Source organism: Vespula vulgaris, chromosome 12 (genome assembly GCF_905475345.1).
Source record: "Vespula vulgaris chromosome 12, iyVesVulg1.1, whole genome shotgun sequence".
Taxonomy (NCBI): Eukaryota; Metazoa; Arthropoda; class Insecta; order Hymenoptera; family Vespidae; genus Vespula; species Vespula vulgaris.
This window is the reverse complement of record NC_066597.1, coordinates 5,253,872-5,267,375: the sequence shown is the minus strand read 5'-3', so window position 1 is coordinate 5,267,375 and position 13,504 is coordinate 5,253,872. Positions and strand designations below refer to the sequence as shown.

General features: G+C 33.2%; 2 protein-coding genes across 2 annotated transcripts; both read left to right on the top strand.

Annotated features, from left to right (window-relative positions):
- The first annotated feature begins 884 nt into the window (after nucleotides 1–884).
- Nucleotides 885–3,019, top strand: LOC127068207 (uncharacterized). Its single transcript, XM_051004023.1, has 3 exons — nucleotides 885–911; nucleotides 1,378–1,552; nucleotides 2,706–3,019. Exons 1-3 carry the CDS (start codon nucleotides 885–887, stop codon nucleotides 3,017–3,019), a joined length of 516 nt encoding a protein of 171 aa, XP_050859980.1.
- A 696-nt stretch (nucleotides 3,020–3,715) lies between these two features.
- On the top strand, nucleotides 3,716–12,950 carry LOC127068206 (uncharacterized). The gene is made up of 6 exons (XM_051004022.1): nucleotides 3,716–3,766; nucleotides 9,225–9,392; nucleotides 10,189–10,388; nucleotides 11,075–11,083; nucleotides 11,195–11,350; nucleotides 12,655–12,950. Exons 1-6 carry the CDS (start codon nucleotides 3,716–3,718, stop codon nucleotides 12,806–12,808), a joined length of 738 nt encoding a protein of 245 aa, XP_050859979.1. The 3' UTR covers nucleotides 12,809–12,950.
- Nucleotides 12,951–13,504: the final 554 nt, after the last annotated feature.

The following is a 13,504-nucleotide window of genomic DNA, read 5'->3' as shown; positions in this document are numbered from 1 at the left end:
TAGTCGACTGTATATTTCTCTCTCTCTCTCTTTCTTTTCTCCTCTTTGTGTGTGTTCGTGGGTACAGTTAGACAAAGCAAACACTCGGAGCGAACGAAATGCTTTACGTAATTCTCCGCGACCTCTTCTTCGTCCGTGTAACGCAAGAATCTCGAGCGACGAGTCGAATTCTTCGCTTAGGACAAAATTATCTTCCCCTTTGAATCAATTTTCTTTATTTTTTCCCTTTTGCTCTCTCTCTCTCTCTCTTGATTTTTTCTTATTATCTCCCTTTTTTCTCGTTTAGCTTCATCATACTATTTTCTTTCACTTCCTTTTACTCACAGATTAAGATCAACGGAACGATGAGATTCGTTTACGTCCGCTTCCTCTTTCTCATTTCCGGTTGCGCTGGAGTTTCTCGATCGGAAACAAGAGAGTACGAGAGAACGAGAAGTTTTTTAAGAGAGAAGAGGCACCTGCTTTTCCCTGATCCCAAGGATAGCGAAACCAAAGTTCAGGTTTGTTTTCTTTCGATGATTTTTTTTTTATTTTTACGCGTTTATTTCTACGATTGTTTTTTAAGCGAGATCATGTTTTGATCACAGACGAGCGTTCCTGACAAAATTTACAAATCGCACGACAGTCAACGTGTTAATTTTATTTCAATCCATCTTCCGTAGTTTTTGCGAATTTCGTTGCACAATATATAAACGATGAATGAATTTATTTTGCGTGTCATATTTTTGAGAAAGTACTCCGATATCTCGTACATATTTCCCAGCGTACGAAAAGTTACATAACACTTTTACTTTTTCTTTTGTTTTTCTTTTTTGATTCGTAAGTCCGCCTTTGTTTGACTTTGGTCGTCGTGAATTCATAATCGCAAAGTAAAGGACGAGTATATGGCGGTAGCAGATGCGAGGACAAAAGTAATTAAAACTCGTACGACCACTGAGCGATTCTCTCTATTTCACTCTTGCCTTTCTTCAAGCGTTTAAAAGCCAAATATAATATCTACGTAGTTAGTCTATATCGAAAATATTATTGAATTGTTCGTTAAAACCTTTAATTATGTTTTTTTTTTTAATTATTTGTTTGTCTTCCATAAATTTTAAACGAAATATTAATTAAATCAAGCTTCGGTTAAAACTCATACCTTTTATGTAAATTATTATTATAACTATTATTATTGTTATTATTATTATTATTATTATTATTATTTTTATTATTATTATTATTATTATTCAAAGATTTTTGTTACTCGCATGCACGTTATACTTTGGTACATTTTTTTATTCGTATTTTGACAAAAGCTAAAAAACTAGAAATAGAATCGACCAATCAACAAAAGAACTGACGATTGTTTGTTAATGGATTTCTGATTTTTTGAAAAAGGTGCTTTTTGGTCTTGGTCTACCGATGGAGGAGGATATATCTATGACTCTCGGTTACGTGTTGAAGTGTAATTACGATCTACCCTACAATTCGTCGGATTTCACAAGAGCTCACGCACGATTTAAAAAGTTCACCGACAACGCTCTACCGCAGGGTGAAAAACCGGAGCACCGAGGTAAAAGGGAGAGAAAAAAACAGAACATCAAAAAATGAGAAAGAAAGGAAAAGAGAGAAATAGAGAGAGAGAGAGAGAGAGAGAGAGAGAGAGAGAGAGAGAGAGAATGAGATGAAGAGAGGGGAAAAAAGCACCGCGGACTCGAGCACTCATATATAAATCAGGCCACTTCGGTGAGATTATTCACCTTTTTAATTTCCTTTCTTGTATACGCCAATATGTGTGGGTGTACTCACACCGTACAATACGTTCCTTTCTTAATAAACAAAGAGACGCGTTCGTAGAAACTCACTATGACCTGATTAATCTTTCTACAATTGCCGTATTTTAGGTCTATGAAGGAATACTGAAATTATTCGTAGATAGTATATACATGATTTACATGAAAAAAATTTTTTAAAAGTCAAATCACATTCGATTGGATTGTAAAATGACATTTGAAATATGAAATTCCTGTTATTTCATTTTCTCATCGTTATTTCATGTTAACTTGGTGTGAAACAAAAGGAAGACGCGAAAAAAAAAGGAAAAAGAAAAAAAAGGAAAAAAAGAATCGCGATGTTGGAAAGCGTTTAAAATAATATTTACTGGACGTGAGAAGGACTGCATTAAAAATTATACTTGCTAAATTTTTCCTCGGACTCGTTAATTAAAGTCGTGCGATCTAATCGCTGAAAAAGTAGAAGAAGAAGAAGAAGAAGAAGAAAGAGTATAAGAAGGAGAAAGATGAAATAAAACCAAAGTTAAAAAAGTCAAAGTTTTCGTCACAATTTCATCGATATTATTTAAAAGTTATGTTAAGATAAAATGCGGATTAATTAATAACCAAAGAAAATACGTATGCTACCACGTTATATGCATAAATATTTTTACATAGACGATATGCAGACTGACAAAAGTATTACTCTATAACATTCATATTATTTACAATATCACGTATGATTCTCGTTCGTGTGAATTTTTATTAACACAAAAGAAACATGATCCTTCCCAAAACCATAATTGATTTACATGCAGTGACTTTAATAAAAAAATCGAGCAGAATATCGCTGCCATAGATCTCTCTTTCTCTCTCTTTTTCTCTCTTTTTATCTACCTAGCAACGTTAACCATTTACTTTCGTTTTTTTTGCTTTTTCCCTCTGGCAATATAGGTTTGAGCCGTTGGACCCTCTACAGAATGCTGGAATCAGCGATGGAAAGGCTCGGCTCCGGTAAAGCTTGTCTACTCCGTGCCGTTTGCGAATCAGCGTCGAATCCCTTCGAGAAAGGACGCGGACTCCTAGGGGAACTCTTGCACGTTCTACTTACACCCTCAACGACCTTCGAAGAATACGAAATCTACTCCGATCGTGAATATTTCGCGGCCGAGACGATCGGTCGGAACTCCAATGGGAGATGCGGATACTTTTATGCGGAGTGCCAATACAATCCGTTAGATTATTTTACGATCATCCGTGCCCTCTAAGCATCAACGAGAAAACACCACTACCATGTTCTCTCATTTACCATTATTTTCTTATATTGTTATTCCGCAGAGCGGATGCTCTCTATGTGAACGATTCACATTCATAATTTCTCCTATTAATCATATGAAGTGTTGCGCCTGACGTGCGATGGATGATTCAAGAATTCTGAAAAAAATAGTATTATCGTGCAGCAGCAGAGAGTTTATATTGCAAAGGATTAAATATGTAAATATCATTTCTAATAAGAATTTCATTATCGATGTAAAATTCTATATCTATATATATATATATTTATATATATATATTTTTATATTCATTCAGAATGTGACGCGCATAAAATCGATTTTAAGTGATTCATCCGTGAGTACATTGAAAGTCATTTAATCCCTCGTAGTGTCTGCTAATACGCTTAATTAAGACTAATAACTCTGTAACGTAGCCGAAATATCGACGTTCTACCAAATGCGTTACTCTGAATTTAAAATGACGTTATTACATCGGAAATGTATGCGTGAGTCCGTAATGTAACTTGTCTTTTATGTCAAATGGACCACAGGGCAATGGATTATTTGGTTCGAACTGCATCATGAAAACGATCGGTAGACCGTTGGAATACAGAGGGTGAGACAGAGAAAGATAGAGAGAAAGAGAGAGAAAGAGAATGAGAGAGAGTGCTTTAAATTGCTGGTTTCGAAATGTATTCGATTATTTTACCAACTCTCGGAGCGACCGAACTTCCGAACAAGGTATGTCGAGCGTCCACTTGAATTTATAATTTCATTTCCTCTTGACAAATAACAGGGGGAAGGCATATCGGCTCATCCTACCTATTTTCCTCAATAATATGAAGAGATTCGTAGATAATGTTTATATTCTCCTTTGAAAGTTTTAAATGCTTGATTTTCGGAATAACACTAAATAATAGCGTTCAGTAATAAAAGTGTTTTACAAGGAAAAAATATGCCTTGTAATATTAAAAAATTATATATTTTTTAAATTATACAATATTAAAATCATAAAATTTTTGTATGGATGTAGAGAATCTCAGGTTTTTTTCTGTATATATACGCTAGCTGTGTTCTAATAGGTCGTTCATAATGTGATCGATTTCTTTTTTGTTTTCGAAAGACTTTTTTAAAGAACTTCACTATCGCAGAGAAAGTATAATAAATAGAGACATTTCGTTGTGAAATAGTAAACTATACTGTTTTTTTTTTTATTTATAGTAATAAAGTATTGATATATAAAATGGATCAAAAGTTCCTTTTCTGATCTTTTGTTAGGCTAATTATTTTTTTCAGATTGTAAAACTACAAGCCTAATAGCAACTCTAAAAAGTTCGAAACTTTAAAGGCGTTTTTCACTTTCTTAGACTGAAAACGGGTTGCAACATAAAAATAACGTTTTACTCAGAAGGAAATTCTTTCAACATACACATTTACGAAGTTTCATAACTTTTCCCGAGTTTAGGATCTTCTCTTGTTAGTAAGTAGTAGTGCTTAAAAAAGAAAGTGGTATTTCGAGCTTATGAAATGACGAAGAAATATTAGTATTTTGCATAATTAACTTAGAGTTAGGTAAAATAAAATAGTATTTCAAGTAGTAAATTCATGAAGTTTTGTTATTTATAGCGAATGTCGATAGTGCAAATATGTATCATATATCATAGTTTTGATCTCTGTCAGATTTAACCGATCGTGTCCTTCTTTTATTTTTAGTAATTTATATTTTCTGATAAATATAACATAAGATATATAATAAACTTATTATAAAAGCGATGTAATTTTTAGTTTGTGAAAAATAATTTTTATAGTACCAATCGATATCTTTTCGAACCTTATCGAAAGAGACGTCACGTAACGCTCAAGTGATCACGAATGCCATTATCCTTCTTGCATCCGAGAATCTCCTTGCAATCCTAAAGCCTCCTTAAGCTCTCTCTCTCTTTCTCTCTCACTTGGTCTCTCTCTCTCTCGGCTAATGCACGTACATTTTTTTAACGGCGAAAAATAAAGATATCAAAGGAATAGTATTCGTTCATTGGACTCACCTCTGGGGACGGATTTCAGGGAGTGGTAAAAAGACGTACTCTTTTTCTCTTTCTTTCTGTCTTTTTCTTTCTTTCTTTCTGTCTCTTTTTCTCTTTTTCGATTCGATAGAAACCAATGGAATCGAAATAGAGAGAAAGAGAGATAGAGAGAAAGAGAGAGAGAGAGAGAGAGAGAGAAAGAGAGAGAGAGAGAGAGAGAAATACTTGGTGATCTGCGAAGCGGAGAGATAGGGTAACGACAAGACGCGTTTACCAAAAGGTGATTACGGAAAAGCGGAACTTCTTCTCCCTATGGATCTCTGGAATACGTTCGAACGAGGAGAAGAAGGAAAAGGAGTTGCCATATCTCGTTTCGAGTTCGCGATAGGAGAAATACGATTTTTCGGAGATTCCAAGAGTCAAGATTCACGGACTATAGATCGTTTTACGATGTAATCGTTTCGTTTTATTGCGAGTATAAAGAAAAATCAAAATACCTATCCAACTATATTTTTTTGAAAAGAGAAAACTCTCTCTTTCTTTCTTTTTTTTTCATAGATTAACACGATGTCATGGGCGAATTATGTACATACTTGCAAGTACTTCATAAAGTATAATTCTTATTTGCAAATTACTTTGTTAGACTTAAAGAAAAATAAGAGATGCTTCCTTTGTGTTGAACGATTTCACCCTTAGACATGAGTTAAGAAAGAGAGGGAGGGAGAATGAAAAAGAGAGAAAGAGAGAGAAAGAGAAAGAAAGAGGGAGAGAGAGAGAGAGAGAGAGAGAGAGAGAGAGAGAGGGAGTAAAGGTTCCAAAAAATAGCAGTTTTAACAAGACAATCCGAGCAGATGAGGAAGTTTCGGAGATTGCGAAACGAACAGGTGGAAGACGAAGCACCGCGTTTGCATACTTGGCAATTTCTCTGTACCATCTTTTACAAAGTTTTCCTTATAAATTATGTAGAAGGGGCTTTCTCGCGTTTTACGAGAAGTCGCTCTCCTTTCCGATGTACGAGCAATAGGCAAGTTCTCTTCGACTTGTGGTCGTGAGAGAAAAAAGAAAGAAAAAAAAGAGAGGGAGAGATCGAAGGACTTTTCTTCGTCTTTTCCACCTGTTTTACTATTCTTCCTTAATTACGACCTTCCGAACTGAAAAATACAGTCAACTTTTTCTTCTGTGTCATTGAATATAGTTTTGCTTAACTCTCACGTTCTAAAGAATTTATAAAAATAATTGTTACGTCTTACAGCGCACTTTAAGATAGTCAGGTTTTGGTCAGACTGTGAAATTTTTATCAGAACCTTATTGACCTTAAAGAACGTGAATTCAATGATAAATGACGAGACGGGAGACATAGATCGATAGGATAAAATAAAGGAGATCTGAAGATTTCACTATGTTTATTTTTTCAACGAGCGATGTAACGATTCAAGAATGAGTTCCAGGAACAAAGATTTAAGAACTAACCACAAGTTTATTAATTGATTATTGATTGGGTTTTTAAAATGACAAATACTGATTGACTTGTTTGATTAACTTTTGATTGAGCATTTTATTAATATATTATATAATTAATATAAATTTTAACTTCTTTCTGACTTTTCTCTTTTTCAAATGCATTTAAACCATTACATCAGGAAAATTTGCTATAGATAAAAGATCTGCTTTTTTAATTAAATAGAAATATTAAAAGTTTACTATTCTGCAGGAATCTATTGTATTATAAATTAATACAAGAAGAATATAACAGAATGCATTTTTATAAATCGAGGTTATAATCAATGATATTCTGAACTATTTATGCTTTCAAAAGTGTTAAGTGAGCGCCTGGGTGATTTAAATTTTATTCTGCCGATACTATAAAATTTAGAAGATTTAAAGATAAAATCTGTAAAATCTATAAAATCGAAAAGATTTTATAGTATCGATAAAGAAGAGATGGAATACCGATCTTTTGATTAATACTAAAATGGCGTCAGTTTATTTTCTGTTCTAAGTAGATCCTTAGGTCACGCATTTCTAAATTTACGCAGGATGTAACATAACATTTTAATCCCTATCTAAATAATTCTTATAGTAAATTATTGTAATTTCTCTATGATAACAATTAATTGTTATTTAATTTTAATAACAGGGTTGCATTATTTTTGTATTTCTTTCTTTTTCTTCTTTTTTATTTTTTCTTCAAGAAATACCTTTAAGAAAAATGCTATATGATCTAAGGTAAATTTTAATTTTCGTTTTATATAACAAATATTAACGAGGCGTATGTGCCTGCTGAAAACTAGGATCTATTTCATCCAAGTTTGGCAAAGTAGAATTTAGGTCAACGATGCGCGACAAGCCGCACGATTCAATTATCCGTATGCAGATATTATTCTATTGAGGTTTCTGCATCGGCAAAATTCTCGTACCAATCCGTAATGCAAACATGGATCTATCGCCCGACAGGATATCGCTCTTAGTCTCTTGTCTCTTGATATTGCTCAGCTGTACCGTTCAAATCTTTTTTTCTGTTTTTTTCTTTTTCTCCTTTTTTTCAAACATGTTGAAAGAGAAATGTCCAAGAGAAATAAACTCTATCGTTCGTAACATTTATTCGTTCCATTTATTTTCCTTCTAGTTAACATATGTTTGATCTTTCTCTCGATATTGAGTAAAAAAAAAAGTGAAAAAAGAAGTTAGAAATAGACACAATATTTTAAGACGACCTAGCGAAGAAACGAAAAAAAAAATAATTTTATTCGTCGACCAATAAAGAAAAAGGACGAATGAGAGATCGATAATGGCGATATTCATTGTTCAAAAAACCGTGAAATTGTTTATCGCGTAAACATCCTTTTTTTCAAGCTTTACGAAGTATCGCACAGATGAGGGACGCTCCGTATAGGATAGGATTAATGGCGAGAACGTCGAGGCAAAACAGTTTTTTATGGGTGCTCGTCGTCGGCTGGTTCGGTGAATTTATGTAGGTCGGACCAGCTCGTTCATAAAGAATGCGCAGCTTGAATATGGGCCATTGAACTCACAGACAGCTTTTAGCCGATATACCTAAACATGGTCCAGGTATTTTTCAAGGTATTATATAGGTCAGTGCACGTCATTGTCAATATCCTCTTATTTTCAATGCGATATACATACGCTTTAAATGCAAAAGACCGTCGTAGATTCAGGTATAAAATTCTTTTTTTGAATAGCTTGAATATTCATCGAATATAATGCGATATACGTTAGTAGTGTATATTAGTGTATATTAATCGCTGTGAAGTTTATCTCGCACGAGAATCAATAATTTATTCTGGATTTGAGATACGTTGGAAGGAATTTTAAAGCATCAAGATAAGTTGATGGATCGTTTGTTATAAATCTTGGATGTTCAGATGAAATAACAAGTGGTTGGATGATAAGATAAAAATAAAATGAAATCTTTAAATTGATTATAGCTGAATAAAAAACGAAATAAAAGCTATCTAAATTATACCACTTATTGATACATTATATCATGATGCGTAGCTGAGCAAAGAAATGTATAAAGATATAATTTTTTATCTATCTAATTCGAACATTAAAAATATATCTGTTCTTTTTGACGATACGGTAAAATGAAAAGAAAAAAAATATGACAAAATATTTGAAGAGATATGATTTCGTTAGATTTCCTCGTGTGTTCTATTTTACACACATTTATGCAGACATACGCATGCACATACAGAAAGGAAGAACGTTCTATAAAATCGAATGATCTGATATGATCGGGAAAATTAGTCGCGTTATATTCCAAATTACACCGTCGTTCATGGGCTATAAGAACAAAATTAATTTGCATGGCAATGAAGCACATTTGCCGGCCGTGTAGGTTATTATTAATGACGTTTTACGTGACACGTCGTCGGCCGTTTAGGCATCGAATTGATTTTAATACGGGCCCGCATAACTTTAATGCCGTTTGATATCGATATCTACGGCAACCCAGTTATGTTATATACATACATACAATAATCGATAGAGAGACTCGAGAACGGTAGTGGTTTATCCTATCGGCTGTTCGTTGAGCGATCTCGTCTCTCGACAAAGACGGTTCATTAGCCGTTTAACCCGCGGTCACTGGACTAAATGCCGTCATTAGCGAGTATAATTGTCAGACGTAGTTTAAGCTTCTCAATTTTCTGCAGTCTCATCGACACCTCCAACCGACTAAGAAAATGCGATCGCTCTTTGAGCCTTCGTTGAAATTTCTCTTAATCTTTTACTCTCTTTTTCATTATTCTTCGGCTTATCGACGAGACAAAAGATATTTGGTTTTTCCAACACCGAGTGCCAACGCAGCGACGAAAGTACAGGTACTATAGAAAAAATTTTTTTAATGGCATGTAATTCACTTATATTTATTTGGTCAGTATTTTGTAAAATAATTTTCTTTCATTCAAGTATCCCATTCAAGTATTTACGAATATTTTGGTCAATATTTATGATAAGATATCAGTACATGATATAAGTAGTCAGTATAAATAATTAAGTTGAAATTTGCGTTGCGTTTGGATTTATTATAAATATTAACCTTCTGTTTAAAATATTGACAAATTATTACAAATATTTTAATTAAAATACTAACAGTTTTTATATTAATCGATGTAATATCGGTCACTTATATTACGTACTGATATTTTATTATAAATATTGTCTAATTATTTAAAAGATTGATTTAAAATGTTTAAAACTACTGACTCAATAAATAGCAATATATGTAAATATTATATAAATCGATATTTCTTCTAGCGTTAATCATGATTGAAAGAGATTAAAATAAAAAGTTATTTTAGATTTTCTAAAACAAATTTAATATGTGTAAAGTTATTAAGTATTGTCATGAAAACTTAAAAAATTAATTCTTAATTTTTGATTCTTTAACGTTCATTCGATTATTTCGAAAGAAGTTAGCTCGAAGTTAGCTCTTTTATTTCGTAAAAAGTTAGCTCGCAAAAATGTCACGATTGACGGTTTATCCTTTACCCTTTGCATTTCAACACTCTCATTCTTACACCTTTTTTCCAACCGTTCCCTTAACTGTCGACCAAGCTCGAATACGAACGTGATAAACGATCGATGACACCTGCCTATGTTTGAAAACGGTTCCAGCTAATCCTCGGGCTCGGTTTACCCATGGAGGTCGACGTCAGCATGATTATCGGATATGTGATGAAATTTAATTACGTCCTGCCCTATAACGCCTCCTACTTGACGGATTCATTCGTACGGTATGAGAGATCGATCGACCATGACGATTCCGTGAAGGAGAACAATGGATTTGACGTTCGAACATCAAATATACCTGGTAAGTCTTTCTTCTATTCTTTCTTTGAATATAATTCGATATAAATGTATTATTTAGTAAATATTTTATAATCGATTTGAACGATAAGAATTTAAACAATTCAGAATATAATCTTTGAGATTGAAATTTTTTCCTATACTCAAATTTCTCGAATGATTTAACTAGTAATTAATTTATAATGATTCTGATAAAATAAAAAGATTTCATAAAATACCTATAATATTTTCTTTTTCGTTTCTTTCCTTTTTCTAATTTATTCCTTATATTTATAGCATTGAAGATCTTATCGATCGAATCGAGCTGGATTTCTTACGTAGCATGCATTATTTATTAAAGTTAAGAACATTGCGGTAATAGAGATTGCCGTTTCGCGTTGGAGATTTTACCTACTTAATCCCTGTCCCCGCTTTGAAATCCGACCGATATCCAAGAGGATCGAGATGGGAAAGTGAAAGAAAGGGACCAAGTCCTTATAGACAGTATGTCTTTGTGTGTGCCTGTGTGTCTATGCTTTTCTCTGTGTGTGTATATGTGTGTTGAGAGAGAGAGAGAGAAGGCTTAGTGCTCAGGGATAAGACGAAGATTCTCTTCCTTTACATATTAATAAGGCCACTTTTGTTGCGTACACCTTACCCCTCGTCTTGTCAGGGCCGTATCACAATGGACGAAAGCCCTTGCTCCTCTTTATAGAGGAAGAATATGCTTTCTTTAGAATCCTCTTTTTCCGGGACTCTTTCTCTCTTTAACTCTCCTTTCCAACTCTTCTGTATTTTATCGTTATCCATCTTCCATTCGATTAGACTCACTGACTACATCCAGGTGGGAACTCTACGAGATCATCGAATCGGTTTTGGAAAATTCGCATTATGGCAAAGTCTGTCTTTTAAGAATGATTTGCGAGGTTGCTGATGTACCATTTAACAGAATGCACGGACTCGCAGGACAATTATTTCGTGTACTTTTCACGTGAGTATAGTTTCAAGATCACTTTTTTATTTTTGTTTCTCTTACGTTCGTTTCAGTTAGAATAGTTCTGCGTATGTATTACGAGATATTTCGGCGGATCACGGTTATTGTTAACAATGAAATTATATCATTGATAATTAATGAATTTTGCTCTCCATTATCACTAATATAGCGACATGAAACAATAGTTGACCACTTTGGTTTCTTTAATATATCTATTCGTGATGTTTAAAATCTGCCAGGCATCATCACCTCGTTTACTGGTCAAAATGAATTGGATTATTTATAACGTTGTAGACTCGTAGCGACGTCGATGACGTTGCTGTTCATTGGATTAATTTTACACGCGTTCGCGATGAAGCACCGTCGGAGTTCATTGGCAGAAAATATTCGTGGGGATACCTTCGTGTGTACATACGTGTTATACGTATATGTTGTATAATATTAATGGAACGCCATGCGACTCATCGTTTGTTGAAACGTATGAAACGCATTAGCGTGGGTTACGTCAAGAATAATTATCTCTTTAGCTTATTTTCAATCAATTAATCTTTTGATACTCGTTCTTCATTTCTTTAGATCGTGTGTTTTGTGAAAACTTTTCTTTTATTTATTTAACTCTATAAACATCTTTTTTCCTCTTTCAAAAAAGCTTACATAAGCTAGGAAATATTAAACTTTGGATATAAGTTTATGATATAAATAAACATTTTTTAATATTTCATTTGAAAAATCACAATATAATATATAATATTTGTATATACATAAACTATAAGTCACATACACACATACATATATATATATATGTATATATAAATATGTATATATATATATATATATATGTATATATATATATATATATATATATATATATATATATATATATATATATATTAGTATTATCAATTATAGTATTTATAATAATTTCCTAAAATAAAATGAGAAAGAAAGATAATTCAGGATTAGAAAGAAAAATAATACATCCCTATCGAATAAGATCTGGAAAGATTCCTTTTTTATAAACTACTGCTTACCAGAAAATTTCATTTAATATAATGTTCTTTTTCTCTTTGATAGCGATTTATCATTATCAATAATATAATTTTTATACGAGTCAGAGTATAACAAAGAGTTATTCAATTTATAGCCACTAATATTTCTGATTTTTTTTAGTGAATTAATTAAATTTCCAAAAAAATTGTCCAATTTTATCTACACGTAGCAATAGAGACGATAGCTGGTCCGTTGCTGGTTTTAATTTTCGTAAATTCCGTAGAACAGGATCCTCTTCTATTTTGTTGCAGGCCTTCAACAACCTCGGACACATTTAGATCTCATGCCGATCAGGAATATCACGGTGCGGAATTGGCAGGTCGACAAAATCCCGAGCGATGTCAGAGTATATTTTCCGAATGTCCAGAAAGTCTGCTCGAATACTTTACTGAGATTCGAGAATAATGTATCGCTTAAATGTTGTCGTTTCGCGTACGCATCGACGTTATAGCGTTTGCAAACGTCCATTCGAACTCATTCTCCTTCGGGGCTGAACTAATAAAGTTGATTCGAATCCCACAATGTTACGAATTTTCGCCAGGAAAATATTTCATTGGAAACGTTCTATCAGAACGAAAGAGAGAGAGAGAGAGAAAGAGAGACAGCGAGAGAGAGAGAGAGAGAGAGAGAGAGAGAGAGAGAGAGAGAGACAGTAATCAACGATTTTCGATCTTAATTATCGAATGTATTTTTTTCTTTTTCTATTGTTAAGACCATGAAAATAAATTTTGAATTCTATTAATTTATATGAATTGTTTCGTTGAATTTCTTTTTTTTCGTTTCAATCGCATTGATTTTTAAGACACTTAATTAAAAGAAAAAAATTGAGCGTAACGTGAAATAAATGAAATAATTCAAATATTCATCCGGTTAAATCGTCGCATGACAATCGCGAAGTCATTTAAAAGAATCCTGGCGAAACGTTTTATTCTTATCACTCGATGCGGTCCATTCGGATGGTTGCCGATAAAGAATATGAAGTCGATAAATTTCGAGTAATTCCCCGGGGGATTGTCAAGTGAAATTAAAGTTCGAAGAAAAGATGGCGCCGGCATGCTGTCGCTATTACTACTGGATACTGCACCTACTCCTTTTTATTCT